Source organism: Micropterus dolomieu, linkage group LG10, assembly GCF_021292245.1.
Source record: "Micropterus dolomieu isolate WLL.071019.BEF.003 ecotype Adirondacks linkage group LG10, ASM2129224v1, whole genome shotgun sequence".
NCBI lineage: Eukaryota > Metazoa > Chordata > Actinopteri > Centrarchiformes > Centrarchidae > Micropterus > Micropterus dolomieu.
The window spans coordinates 15,264,899-15,279,300 of NC_060159.1; the positions used below are offsets into that span (position 1 = coordinate 15,264,899).

The 14,402-nt window shown below is 41.1% G+C and overlaps 1 protein-coding gene across 1 annotated transcript in view; it reads left to right on the forward strand.

The window, feature by feature from the left end:
* The window catches only part of fig4a (FIG4 phosphoinositide 5-phosphatase a), a 67,719-nt gene that overhangs the window by 21,320 nt on the left and 31,997 nt on the right, over nt 1-14,402 (forward strand). Inside the window, exons 11-16 of the mRNA XM_046060202.1 lie at nt 3,157-3,254; nt 6,845-6,978; nt 7,847-7,963; nt 12,655-12,700; nt 13,135-13,283; nt 13,528-13,694. Coding sequence (XP_045916158.1) covers nt 3,157-3,254; nt 6,845-6,978; nt 7,847-7,963; nt 12,655-12,700; nt 13,135-13,283; nt 13,528-13,694 — 711 coding nt within the window. The remainder of the gene's footprint in view (nt 1-3,156; nt 3,255-6,844; nt 6,979-7,846; nt 7,964-12,654; nt 12,701-13,134; nt 13,284-13,527; nt 13,695-14,402) is intronic.

The window sequence follows — 14,402 nt, forward strand, 5'->3', positions numbered from 1 at the left end:
GGTTAGCCATTCAGTACCACAGTAGGGATTTAACTTTTTATGTATATAAAGCCCAATGTATTCATTCAAGCAGCTGTTCCAGGACAGGACCAGTAATAGCCTTGTACTGGTGGAGGAAGAATGTAATTGGAAAAACTGCATTTAAATAAGAGAGTTACTTTATGCCAGGGCCATTCTTCTCAACCACTGGGACAAAGCTTAAAAAAATAAAAATGAAGTAGGTGAAGGCAGGACGCCCCCCTCTTGGTTTTCTTTGTATCCATTCTCTTGTGTCATTATGAGAAGGATAAAAACACAAATCCAGGGCCAGAGGGAGGTGATCAGGTCACTGAGTCTTATGACACTGGAAACTGCTGTGTGTTTCTGGTGTGTGTGTGTGTGTGTGTGTGTGTGTATACACAGGAAGTCAGTGGTGCTTGCATGTGTACAATGCCTATATTAAATCATAACACCCTCCTCAGTTTGCCCTTTAATTTATCCTAAGATGACATTCACTTGTGTGAGACAGAGATACTGAGCGTGTCCCTAAGATCCCTCTGTGTCTCATCATCCTGCTCCCACTTTGATCCTTACAGACAGTCCTTATCTGACATTTCCCAAATGATGGCCAGTTCTTGCACCTTCGATTTATATTTCACTGTGTGAGTACATGTAGTTTGACACAGTTTGCCCTTGGTATTGGTATACCTGGTTCACTTTCTCTTTTTAATGATATTTTTGCCTTCGCTTAAAAGCTCTTAATTGTCATTCAGTAATGCATATTTGAGCAAATGAAGTAAACATCAAGAGAGATCCAAGATATTATTCATGTTGGGTTTTGCTTTTGCTTCGAGGACTTTGTAATAGTATCTTATGTACTACGTTACTGATGTTCTGCTACAAGTGTCACTATAGACATTTAGGGATCTCCTAAAAAGACTGATACCACTTTCATGACTCTGCATGTGTTACTGCGCCCAATCAAGAAACAGACTGGCACATAACCCCCTGTAAAACTGCAACATGCTGTTTCCCCCCTTTTTGGTTTTGCACTGATTAAACAAACATATGATATAACATTTTAATTAGTGAGCTTTAGATATTCTGGTAGGCAGGTTTTGTTACCTTTTAAAAAGAGCTTGGCTAGCTGTTTCTAGTCATTTCGTTAAGCTAAACCATCTGTGGCTCTCGCGCACAAACACGAGAGTGACTGATCTTTTCACCTATCGCTCGGCAAGAAAACAAACAAGTGCGTTTCCCAGAAGGTGGACCTAATCCTTTATAGTCCAACTGAGATTAAGTTGCGGGTGGGGGTGGGGGGGAGACAGAAAGCAAATGGAGAAAATTATTATTTTAAATGATGTTTTTATGATTGTAACCAGTTGACATCATGGTTTTCTGTCTGCGTAGATGGACAGCTTGTTGTCATACTCTTGTAGGCAGACAGCCAGACAGCAGCCTGCTGCCTGCTGCATGACGCCCCACGTTAGCTTTTCTGCTAATGTCTCATTCTTATGTAACTTTTCAAACAAGGACACGTCGTTGGCTTTTTGAGTGAGTGACCATTGTCCAGGCCCCACTATCAGTTAGGCTAGATAGCTATTAAGCTACTCAGCTGCAGCGCATTAAACAGTATAAAGGAATAGTTTTATTAGCACAAAGACGGGATACTGGGGTAAACAGCTACCCTGGCTCTGTCTAAAGGTAACAAAACCTGCCCACCAGTGCCTCTAAAAAGGGCACTAATTAACACAAAAGGAAAGCTGTTTCCCTGTTTCCAGTCCATTTGCTAAACTAAGTTAAGTGGCTGGTGCCATTAGATTCATTTTCATGATGCAGACATGAGAGGAAGATCTCAGCAAGAAAGGGAATAAGTGTATTTCCCAAAGTGTCTATTATTACTATTCCTTTAAAAATTTACCTACAGTGGCTTGTGAGCTGATTTCCTGGGCAAGTTTGCTAATTTTGTCTGTTCGTGCTCCGGCTGGTGTTCAGTGCTCAATCAGTGACACACACAGATTTGTCCCCAAATACTTTTCTCTTTCTTTTTAAAAACGAAAAAAACAATTAAGAATACATTGGAAAAAAAACACTGACATTGTGACTGAGAGTAGAGACTTCAGTTGGAGTTAATACTCACATGAGTATTGTGAAACTGACATAAAACCAACGTTCAGTACAGTTGTAATAATTATTTGATTTTGACACAGGGAGCATAGAATAACATCTATTAGACGAATCTAGGTCAGTGACGTGGCGAATAGATAGTTGGAGCTCCGTGCCTGTGGATGTAGAGAACATATCACACCATGCGTCGCCTATTACATCATCTCTGCCATGATTGTGAAGACTCGTTTTTTCATAACCACAGCCATATGTGTTTATGACTGCCCTGAAGTGGGCAAATTCCCTGGTTGTGAAGGAGATGACCTTTATAGGTGACTCTTCTTCATAGTCGTCATCATCATTATCAACATTCCCTTCCTGATGTACAATAAGAATCTTTTAGGTTGCCCCATCTTTATGTTGACGCAAACTCTTAGCACAAGTACAGTGGACAAAATGATGATCAAATGCTAGTGAAGCGAACTTGAAAACCACGCGCTTTTGCTCCTTTTCTGTATTGCTTTTGAATAACAGTGAGCAACTGTGTGAGGTAAACTGTGGGACGATCTGACATATTTCCTCTAATCTTTCTTCTGGTTGCTTCACTGGTCCGCTTTGACGGCAGGCTGCAGGTGTGGGGCTGCGCAAGAAGCGGCAAATGGTGGCATTAAACATGATTTCAAAATAAAGGAACGAATGGAAAGAATGAAAATGGAAGTGAACGCATGAAACCCGGAACAATGAGCAGGACTAGAGGCGGGAGTCAGAAGCAACTTTGCTTGCTCATTGTGTGCCTGTATGAAACATGTTGGCCCCAATAAAACAAGTAGAACCTTGAGGTTTTTTTTCTAAAAGGAACTGGATGCAATTTAAACTGTAATCATATCAATCAAACTGTCATACGCACATACACAAACCTCTGATCTGAATTCAGAATGATATAGCTTGCCATTTCTTAAATTTTTATGTCAAATGAAACGCATTCTGATACATTATAACTTTAAACTACTTAATACTGAGAGACTCTGAATGACTTTAAATATTAAACAATCAGTTTGACTTCTCTTTCAGTGGACCAAGCTGACCCATACTCTCATGTAGCTGCCCTCCATTTTGACCAGATGCTGCAGCGGTTTGGCTCTCCAATCATCATCCTTAACCTGGTCAAGGTGACATACATGCACACGCACGCACACATTTTGACTGTGGCAAATTATATATACATTTATGAATCCCCTTTTCCTGAACATGTGTAATAACAAAATGCGGTGGTTCAGTATTACATTATTATAACGGAAAGAAAAAAAAAAACTAACATCGCACACGTAGTGGGAAAATGTTAGATTGCATTTAAAAAATCCTTATCAAGAGAATATTTGCAGGGCATAGACAGTCTTATTACCTGTTCACATTCATATACTGTTGCTACACAAATTTGAATCATATTGATAATTCTAATGAAACACTGGTAAATTGAGTTACAGCTCAACACCACCTGCATATATAGGCTACTCTAGTTAAACCACATCACAATGCAGAATGTTTCAATTTTAGCTCATTTGAGATTACCCCTCCTCACCTCCCTTAATTTGTAGCGCCATCTATATTCTGTTTTGTTTAAATGTCAACAACCACAGGTCACTTAAAAAATGATGGCAAGATAAGAAGACAAATGGACAAAAAGCAGAAAGCAAGCAAGAATGCTCTACTGTTAACTGTTAACCTATTGTTATTTAGAGACCCAGGTTGTAAAATGCTGGGATTTGCTATGACAGGACTAGCTTCTTTGTGTGAGCGATATATAAACCACAGATGTGGATCTTTTTGGATTGTTCAGGTGCCTTTGAATGAAATGTTTTTCATTCGCTAATAGCACAAGCTGTGATTGTGTAATTGGCCAAGCACTGGGTTGTTATTGGGGCTTAGTTGTTGCTGTGGAGATAATCAAGAAAGACTTTCCTGGTGGTTGGTAATTACTAGCAGTTGAAAATGGTAACTTGAATATTGATCTCCCTCTGTGTTGTTCCAAAAACACACACAGCAGTGATGAAAGGGAAGACGCATTGCTTTCTCCACCTTGTCCCTTCACATAATAATAATGCTGTAAAGTCAACATCTATATGCTGCTTTTGAATTCTGAAAAACAAGCTTTTTTTAAGTATGCTGCTTTAAGTATGATTAGAATGCTTCAAGTAAAGTAAACAAAAGTTTGCATGAGTTTCTGTATGCTGATCCTTTTTTTTTTTTTTTTCATCCTCGTGTGAGACGCTGTTAGACATTTCCCATTTGAGCCACAGCTCTACTAGCCGTTGCATTGCCTTTTCGCTTATATACACACACATGCAGGGGCACACGGCCAGACACTCTGGAGCTTGGGTTTCAAGCTCACGTTGTCACTCCCAAGGGGAGCCATGAGACAAGGGACCAATCGCAGACTTCAGAGGTCCGCACAAGCTGCAGCCATGTGATATGTGTAGACTGTAAGGGAGGGGACGTCCTGCTTATACACTACACCCTCTCTCTTATCCCAGAGAGACCGATAGAGCAAGGAATTGGCAATTAACCATGAAATTATGACCGTCCATCTCTCCACGGTGGTGACTTGGGTTGGCTCGGTGGTGTCAACTCTCTGTGTGTGTGTGTGTGTGTGTGTGTGTGTGTGTGTGTGTGTGTGTGAAGATAGACATAGAGGCAGAATAAGAGCGCACATGGCCAAGCATGTGAATGAGTTTTCCAACCAGCTGACTTAATAAAGATCCATTTATTTTGCCTGCTGGAGATAACTTCTCCCCACATAGATATTTTTCAAATATTTAATTTAGTCAAAAATGGCAAAATCTCTCTTTTTTGAGAGAAAGAGAGATGGCAGTAACTACCCAGCACTGAGCCCAAAACACACACAAAAGGAAGACGAATAAAGATGAGAAAAAAGGATAAAAGCGAGCCATTAAACACAACAATACATTAAAGTTATTACAGTGCCCATTCCTGACCATTAAAATGTATAGCCCCCTCCTGTATGTGCATGTGTGACTGTTTGGATTCGCAATATCATTCATGATCTGTGACTGCAACTTTTGTACTACGTCTGATAATTACTGTGGCATTTGTATGCTGGTTTATACCTGCGGACAGTACATGTGTGCTTTTGCGAGTATAGGTGCATGTGTAGTGTATTTCTAGTCTATCATCTGTGCCTACAAATAGTGTGTGTGTGTGTGTGTGTGTGTGTGTGTGTTTGTCAATGTAAATTTTATTTCTATAGCACATTTAAAAACAACAACAGTTGACCAAAGTGCTGAACAGGGTCGATGTCAAATACATAAATAACAAGTATAAAAATTACTACAACCAAAGTGAAACAATACAACAACACTTTATAACATCAGAAAACAGGTTAACGAAGGTTAAATGCTACTGCAAATAGGTGCGTCTTAAGCAGCGATTTAAACGTTTGTAGGGTCTGTGCAGCTTTAATATGCATGGGGAGGTTGTTCCATAGGATGGGGGCACCCACTGCAAAGGCTCTGTCGCCCTTATTTTTAAGCTTTGAATTTGGGACATCCAGGAGTAGCTGATTTGTTGACCTCGGTGTTCTTACTGGAGAATGGTGGCATAAGAGATCAGCTAGATAAGGTGTGTGTGTGTGTGTGTGTGTGTGTGCGCGCGCCAGGCTGTATGACACATTCTGCTTGATTGGAAAGAGGACGTGCATCAGTAATTTGCCTGGTTGCGGTGTGGCTTTGGCACTGCTGGATATGTGGATGGAGGTCTGAGCTGCTAAATGATGCATCCAAGCCCATTATCACCCAAGGTGATCAGTCAAAAAGGCACAATGAGTGGAGAAATCAGTTAATGGGCAGTGTAACTTCAGGTGACAGAGGCAGACTTGGAGTGTGTGCATGCATTTTTATTAGCAACAATATAAAAATATATAAATGTATACATATTTATATTTTTTATTTGTTTATTATGGTTTCCCCCTTTATCAATTAATTAAATAGCTGGACCTCAGAGGCAATAAAACCAACAGTCAAGCTTTTCAGAGTAATATTTCCATCTCCTCAGACAGTGTGGATTTGGACCTTATCCCAGTAATGCTTTACTCAAACACCAACAAGATTTAGACAGGCATGTGTGCTATACGAACATTTTTGACAAGACCGTCACACATCATCTTGTTGTCATTCCAAGTATGCTTGTAAAATTTGCCAAAGGAGAATAATTGCTTTAAATTAACAGATTAACTGAACAGTGTAAAATGTACTATTCAGCATTTTAAATGAAGTAAAGTATGGTGGTCACCTTAACCATCTATTAATATGTATGATTTGCACTAATTTCCACTTTAACTGTATTAACATTCCAAATGCAACAGCTATTTTAGCTCTTAATCCCACTCTTTGCTGCATAATATCCAATTTGCACAGATATCCTGCAGAGCTGACCTCTTATTATATATATCTATCTGCAGCATTTATTTTCTGTTCTGTGCTTTCCATTACATAGTATATGTCCAACTCTGCTTGGATCCTGTAAATTGTTCCTGTTTTGGAAGAAGACCTGAATGGATCTTTGTGAATACATAAAAGAGGACAAACATCTGTCACATGTCTGACATGGTGTCCTCACGTTTCCTTTTAAGCAACCGGGATCCTATTATAACTGTATATTAACACCTTTTTATATGAGCTCTTCTTCACTCCTTGGTGAGTCAGTCATACATGTGACATACGCATGTCTCTCTGTTGTGCTACAGAAACGAGAAAAAAGGAAACATGAGAAGATTCTGAGTGAAGAGCTCTACCCAGCTGTGATCAACCTGAATCAGTTTCTCCCCCCAGAAAACTGCATCGACTACATCGCCTGGGACATGGCCCGCTACACCAAGAGGTTGTAACAATAAATGTGCCTATTTAGTGAACTGAAATGTGCTTAAAACACAGCTTTGTGAGTGTTGTGCTTTTACCATCAAAATATCAAACTCACTTGGAAAGAAAATACCATTAGCAGCCAGTAGCAGGACTGAAATCTTAGTAAATGAAATGTAAAGGAAATTTGACTTGTTTTTTTTCCTGAATTGAACATGATGCAACCTTTACAGAGCAACAGCAAATAAGATCTTAGTTTTCTTATATCGTATTTGTTTAGAGATCATTAGAGTATAAAATGATGACTTATCATGGTTTCAGACCAAACATGTAAGCGCGAATAGTTTGCGCAAGCTAATGTGGAGAATGAAGGGCAGCACTAAATGGCCAACTAGCATGCTTTGGACGGTAAGTGATTACAATGTTAATTTTCCAATTTGGTATTCTCCTTTCTGATGTTTTGTGCCATGTCTTACAGAAGTCCCGTTAGGATCAAAGAGTAGAGTTATGTGATTTTGGGAACTCAAAGAGGCACAAAATGAACTTCTCCAAAATTTTTCAACGTTCAATTTAACTGAACTTAAAAACTGAAAAACCTGGTGGAATATTAGAGCAGTGTGGGCAGACACCAACCAGAGCTCATTTGCTCTCTCCATTGGAAACAATGCTTGCTTTTTGTGCGAGTGCCCTTTTAGAATGACTATCCACAGAATGTGGCCTTGCTTGGCTTGTGTTAATGCCTTGGAATAAATTACAGTAAATAATCATATTACAAAAGTCAAAGGTATTGTAAATCATTATAACTCAGCTACAGTTACATAAACACAAAAAAACTAGGTTGATTTATTGTGCAAATATTAATAAATTCTTCTCGTTTCTCTTTCTCATAGTAAGTTGTGCAACGTTCTGGACCGCCTGAGTATGATTGCAGAGAACGTAGTTAAACGAACAGGTTTCTTCATTAATCGCTCTGACTTCTACTGTCATACCATCAGGCCAGATGACAGGTGAGCCTTTTCCTTTTAAAGACAGGTAGCTGATACACACTCTCTTGGACCAGATTTTAAGCTTTGTTCAGTTAAAGGTTGTCTGTAAACAATCACTCAGCTTATTGCATTTCACTTCCACATGAAAGCGATCCTAAACTAAAATGAAATTTATTCATTTTAAAATGAAAACTGCTCATGACTAACATCATTGGGCACTTGATAGCACCCTCACTTTTCTCCAAGAAACCTGTTTAAATAAATAAGAGGTCACACCTTCCTCAAAATGGAGGACGGTTGCAGATTATGCACCAGTGAGAAAAAGTGCAAGAAGAAGGAACCATGTGCAAGACCACACCACCACCTTTCCCACATTTGCATTTCACACTGATTTTTTTCTAAAAGAGGGTGTCTTATCCATTTTTCTATTCATACATATCACATCAGAATCATACATTAATCGACACTGCTTTTGAATCCCTCAGGTTATGAATTCTTAATGGAAATTATGCCTGATGGCAGTTGTGTCGCATAGAGTTTTCTGCTAACGAGCTGAGTAGATTGCCGTCCATGTACTCAATGCATGGCTCTTCCATTGTCTGCGTGTTTTAATCTCTTGCACCTAACATTACCATTCTGTTACATAACCCAACGACCACACCACGGCCAGTATTTATTACCCTCTCTTTGCATTCCCCAACGCTAGCTAACATTCTTTTAATACACTCTCACTTCATGTGCACACACACACACACACACACACACACACCTCAAACCCTCAATGGCTTTTAAGCAGATGCACTTTAATAATTATAGCACCTGTAGTCTTCATCACATGCATAAATTAGGTCATGAATAATGAAACTGATTATGGACATTGTCTTTTCCTTAATGTACTGTTCTCGTCTGTCCTCTGCAGCTAACTACATTAAGACACATGTTTTCACAAGTAATATCAAATACATACATACTTCATACTTTAACTACAGTTGCTCATTGGTCCCATTCTGGTCATACCACAATGAGATACGCTTTTCTTTAAAACCCACTCTTCAACAACAATTGTATTTTATTTAACAATTTAGAGGCAGTCTTTCCTCACAGACTTATTCTCACTTTGACTGTTGCTGTTTTTTGTAGAACACTTTAAAAAGGAAGTGATGAATGAGAGTAGTTGTATTGAGTTGGAGAAAGGAAAAACTAGTAAAGACAGAACCCAGAGCCAGAACTGGACCATGCTTAGTATCAGACTGTTTATGGACTTTAAAAAATCTGAAACCTATAATCCATAGTGCTTTTATATTAAAGAATGTGATTAAAGGATTAGTTCAACATTTTGGAAAATATTAGTGTTTGGTGATTTTAAATGAAATGATAGTCCACTCTTCTATCTGTATATTAAATTTAAGGCTGTAGCCTGCTGCTAGTTAGCTTAACTTAGCATAAAGCAGCACACCTTGGGTATTATAAATTTTTTGGACCGTTTCCGGTCTTTAAACTAAGCTAAGCTAACCGGCTGCCAGCTGTAGATGTGAGTGAGTCGGATCAATCTTCTCATCTAACTTTCAGCAAGAAAGTCAATAATATCTTTACATACTCCATCGTCAACCGCTTATCCTGCATACAGGGTCACGGGGATCTTTACTTACTCCTTTAGAACAAATTAAAAATGTGTAATTTATACTTGTTTATATTTTTATGATATTATATTTATACCTTAGATCATTTTGGTTAATGTCAACAGTGTACTGAATTTCGACATCAAATATATATATATATTTCTATTTCGAGTCCAGCTGTGTGGCATCTGTGAGACGGGCTTCATCTTGCCGGGGGTCCTCCATCCTCGATGCAAGGCGTGCCTCGGTACGGAGCAAGCCGGCTAAGCGCTCTCCCCTGCCCGTACTGCGCACTCGTCTCCCCTGAGTAGCGGCAACGCCGGGCGGATAATTTTGCTGTTCAAGATGAGGAGGTGTGGCAGCCCACACCCTCTCTGGACGAAGCCATAGGAATGCTGATGCCGGATGAGCAGGAGTCAGATGACTCCTACTCCTCCAAGTGGTCTGTGTTCCAATGCTGGTGTTTGAACCAGGGGTTGGAACCGGTAGCCTGTCTGCTACCGGAGGTGCTCTCGTTCCTCCAGCTGCTCATGGACAGGGGTTTGGCGTTCAGTACGGTTAAAACCTACGCCGCCACCATCTCGTCCTGCCACGAGGGTTTTGGTGACAGGATTGTGTTCGCTCACCCCCTGGTGAAGCGTTTCCTGAAAGGGGTGCGGAGGACTGTGAGATGGCCTGTTGCTCCACAGTGGGATTTGGCGCTGATCTTACGCACACTAGCCCAAGCCCCTTTTGAGCCTTTAGAGACGGCGGACCTGAGGTTTCTTTCGGCCAAGGTCGCCTTACTTGTGGCTCTGACATTGGCCAAGAGGGTCAGCGATCTGGCTGCCCTCTCTGTGGCTCCGTCGTGTCTCAGGATTCAGGGTGACTGCAGATCGGCTGTCCTGCGCGCCAATCCTGCATTCATGCCTAAAAGCATCACTAGGTCCTTCCGGTCGCGGGTGATTACTCTCTCGGGCTTCTTTCCTCCCCCCCATGGGTCTGAGGATGACGCCACATCCCACCTCCTCTGCCCAGGTCATGCGCTGTCTTGTTACGTGGCGCGCACGGACGCCTGCCGCCGTTCGCAGCGCCTGTTTGTGCACTATAGGGAGCAGTCCAAGGGTGTTCCCCTGTCAGCGCAGCGCCTGTCTCACTGGCTGTGCAAGGCTATTTCACAGGCCTATGTGTCGACCGGTGAGTCACCCCTGGATGGCATCAGGGCGCTCTCCACGAGAGGCGTCTCCTCCCCTGTGACATTGCACAGTGGGATGACGGTGGATGACATCTGCACGGCGGCTTCCTGGTCTTCCCCATGCTCTTTCGTGCATTTCTACCTGCGGGATGTCTCCTGTTTCTCGCTGACTCAGTGAGTGTTTCGGCTGAGTGATTTTCCCTTGTGAGTGTGCGGTGCGCCCTCTCCCTCAGAATGGTGGTGGGGGGGGGGCACTGCTCGTGTTGGCCCTGCTCTGTGCACAGCTGATGCAGTTGCTGTCGTGACCCCGCCTGCTTCCCCGACTATTACAGCTGCTGTACATCCAGTTCCCCGACTATTACACATATGTTGGTCCCCTGCCTCCCATGTCGCGCCATCAGTGCTTGTGCGCACGCCGACTCCAATGCCGGGGACAGCGGCTGACTGGGTGGCTCATTTATGGCTCTGGGCAGGTGGGTTTTGTGCTTGGTGGTACCGTATGGGCCAGTGAGGCGTTTACTCCCTGCTTCGCCTCTAACCCAATAGAGATAGCCTTATAGGGCGAAGCATAAACAAAATAGAACGGGAGTTACGTACTGTAACTCCAGATTCTCCAGTATACTCCAGTGAGTATAAGCACAGCCCTCTAAGTTGAAGGCCTCACTGGACCTTGGTTCTCAGTGCTGAAGAAAAGGCATTTGGGAGCCGAAGGCTGGGTCTCATCGTTGTGTGGATGTAGGAGAGGCCCACGCTGTGGGTGGGCATAGATAACTTTTCTCAGTGCCGTGCAAGTGCGCGTAGGAGTAAACCAATAGCGATAGCCTTAGAGGGCTGCGCCCATACTCATAGAATCTGGAGTTACCGTACGTAACTACTGTTATTTAGTCCACACCCTTTTGCATGGATTTTTATAAAACATTTATTTAACCAGGAAGTCCCTTGAGATTGAAATATCCTATTGTATAGTTACAGAAACACCAATACGATGCAGTATTGTAAACAGTGTTGGGCAAGTTACTCAGAAATTGTAATTAGTTACTTATAACTCCTGAATAAATTATAATAAATCTAAAAATATTACATTCCTTATTACTGGGTGATAAACGTAACTAGTTATGTTACTGACTGAAAAAACTGACTGAAAAAAATAAGCAAGTAAATCCCGACTTTTTAATTACTGTTTTTCTGCACATGCATTTATAACAATATTCAATGGTTTTACAAAATATAAAACGTTGCTTAACGCCACTCTCTCCTGATAAGTGCATGCATCACTGGCAGTATCAGCCGGAGTTTCGTTCTATAAGCTTCATGATGCTGTGCTGCTTTAGCAGATGCTTCAATAAATTTAGATGTAGAATTGTTCATGGTTTACACAAGTTTCGCACAAGTTTACAACAGACAACAATGTTTGCGTCTTGCATCTTAGACTGTGTCTCAATAATGCGAAAGCAGATGACCTGCCATGCATTCACGCCAAGGATGGTGCATTCAGTAACGCAGCGTTACTTGGAACTGTAATATTATTATTGTTTTGTAAATAGTAATCCCTTACAACACTAGTTACTGGGAAGAGTAATATTATTACAGTAATGCATTACTGCCCAAAACCAATTGTAAATAAGAACATTTATTCCTGATTTCTTCTGTTTATATTCCAGATTGTCTGCTGAATATCTCTCTTTGTACTAGGAGTCCTAATGGGGCTCAGTCTGTTCAGATGTCTGCACTGTATGTTTCTATCTAGTCTATTATGTTCAGCCTTGAAATGGAGGTTATAACAGTGATCAAACCTCTTGTAGTGGGAAAAGATTAGTAAATCTACCTGCAGATGAGTAGAATTGACATGTGCACTTTAATGCTTTTGTCTGTTTCCAGAAATTATTTCTTTAAGTCTGATTAAATGTCTTTTTTTTCAGGTGGGGAGATTTAGGTGGACACATCACAGCCAGTGGACGGGTGCAGGTATGCCACAAACTGGTTTTGGTGTAACTTTCGTGTCATGATTCTGTTTTTCTGAAGGCACCAAATATTCTCCCCAAATTGGTGACTCCTTTTGCAGCTTTTGTACATAGGAAAATTAAAAAAAACACACAGCAGTGTAAAAAAAATGGCGACTCTTTATCAACTGAGTCATAGAAGGTAAAAATCTCACATATCAAATCATGTCATTAATGTCTAAGCCAAGGAAATCTCTTTTGTATATAATGTTTATTTAGAGGCTTAGCATTCATTGCTATAGCTGCAAAACTAGGCACATGCATTTAGCCGCATAATGACAGGCTTTATGAGTTTTAACAGCAACCTTGAGTGCATATACAGTGATCTTCAGGTGTTGTCATGTAATTGCCACCAATCACAGTGGTGTCAGGAAGTTTCACAAGGCTTTGTTGTTGTAGACTGGTGTGTTGCGGACTAACTGTGTGGACTGTCTTGATCGGACCAACACCGCCCAATTCATGGTGGGGAAGTGTGCGCTGGCGTATCAGCTTTATGCGCTGGGAATGATTGATAAGCCCAAACTCCAGTTTGATACTGACTGTGTGAGGTAAAGATCCTTACTTTATCATTTATTTTGCCACCACTCAATGGAAAGTTATGAAGAGTGTGTGAGTGTGCACGTGTACTGTATATGTTTGTTTTTTCCCATGTCTGATTGTGTCCTTATCACCATATTACTGTTTCAATCCCACAAAACCCTAATTTACAACAGCCAAGATTAACATCACCAAGTTTTGCCTGCCCATTGCCTGTGTGTTAATGTGTGGTTTGTGTGTTTATGTATGGACCAGGTTGTTTGAGGAGCTGTATGAGGACCATGGAGACACTCTGTCGTTGCAGTACGGCGGCTCCCAACTGGTCCACAGGGTCAAAACCTACCGCAAGATTGCTCCCTGGACACAACACTCCAAAGACATCATGCAGACCCTGTCACGCTACTACAGCAATGCTTTCTCAGGTGTGTAACACATACACATGAAGGCGCGTTAACATTATGAGACCCAGATCTCAATTGGCTTTTCATACACACATGCAAAAGAATAATGAAGAGGGCACTCGTAAATTACATCCCTCCCTTAATTCAATAGTTTATGATAATGTAGGTTACCGACCTCTCATTTTGATCATGTGTCACACTAACTTAACAATTTTATCCTGAAATCCATCCATATTGAAACCTAAACCTTCATGTTCACTGTTACCAAAGAAACAAAGATTCTTTACATACACATAGATAACACACATTCAGACTGTATATGTGTGTGTATATATATACACACACACACACACACACACACACACACACACACACACACACACACACACACACACACACACACAGTGAGGAAAATAAGTATTTGAACACTGCTATTTTGCAAGTTCTCCCACTCAGAAATCATGGAGGGGTCTGAAATTGTCATCGTAGGTGCATGTCCACTGTGAGAGACATAATCTAAAAAAGAAAATCCAGAAATCACAATGTATGATTTTTTTTAACTATTTATTTGTACGATACAGCTGCAAATAAGTATTTGAACACCTGAGAAAATCATGTTAATATTTGGTACAGTAGCCTTTGTTTGCAATTACAGAGGTCAAACGTTTCCTGTAGTTTTTCACCAGGTTTGCACACACTGCAGGAGGGATTTTGGCCCACTCCTCCACA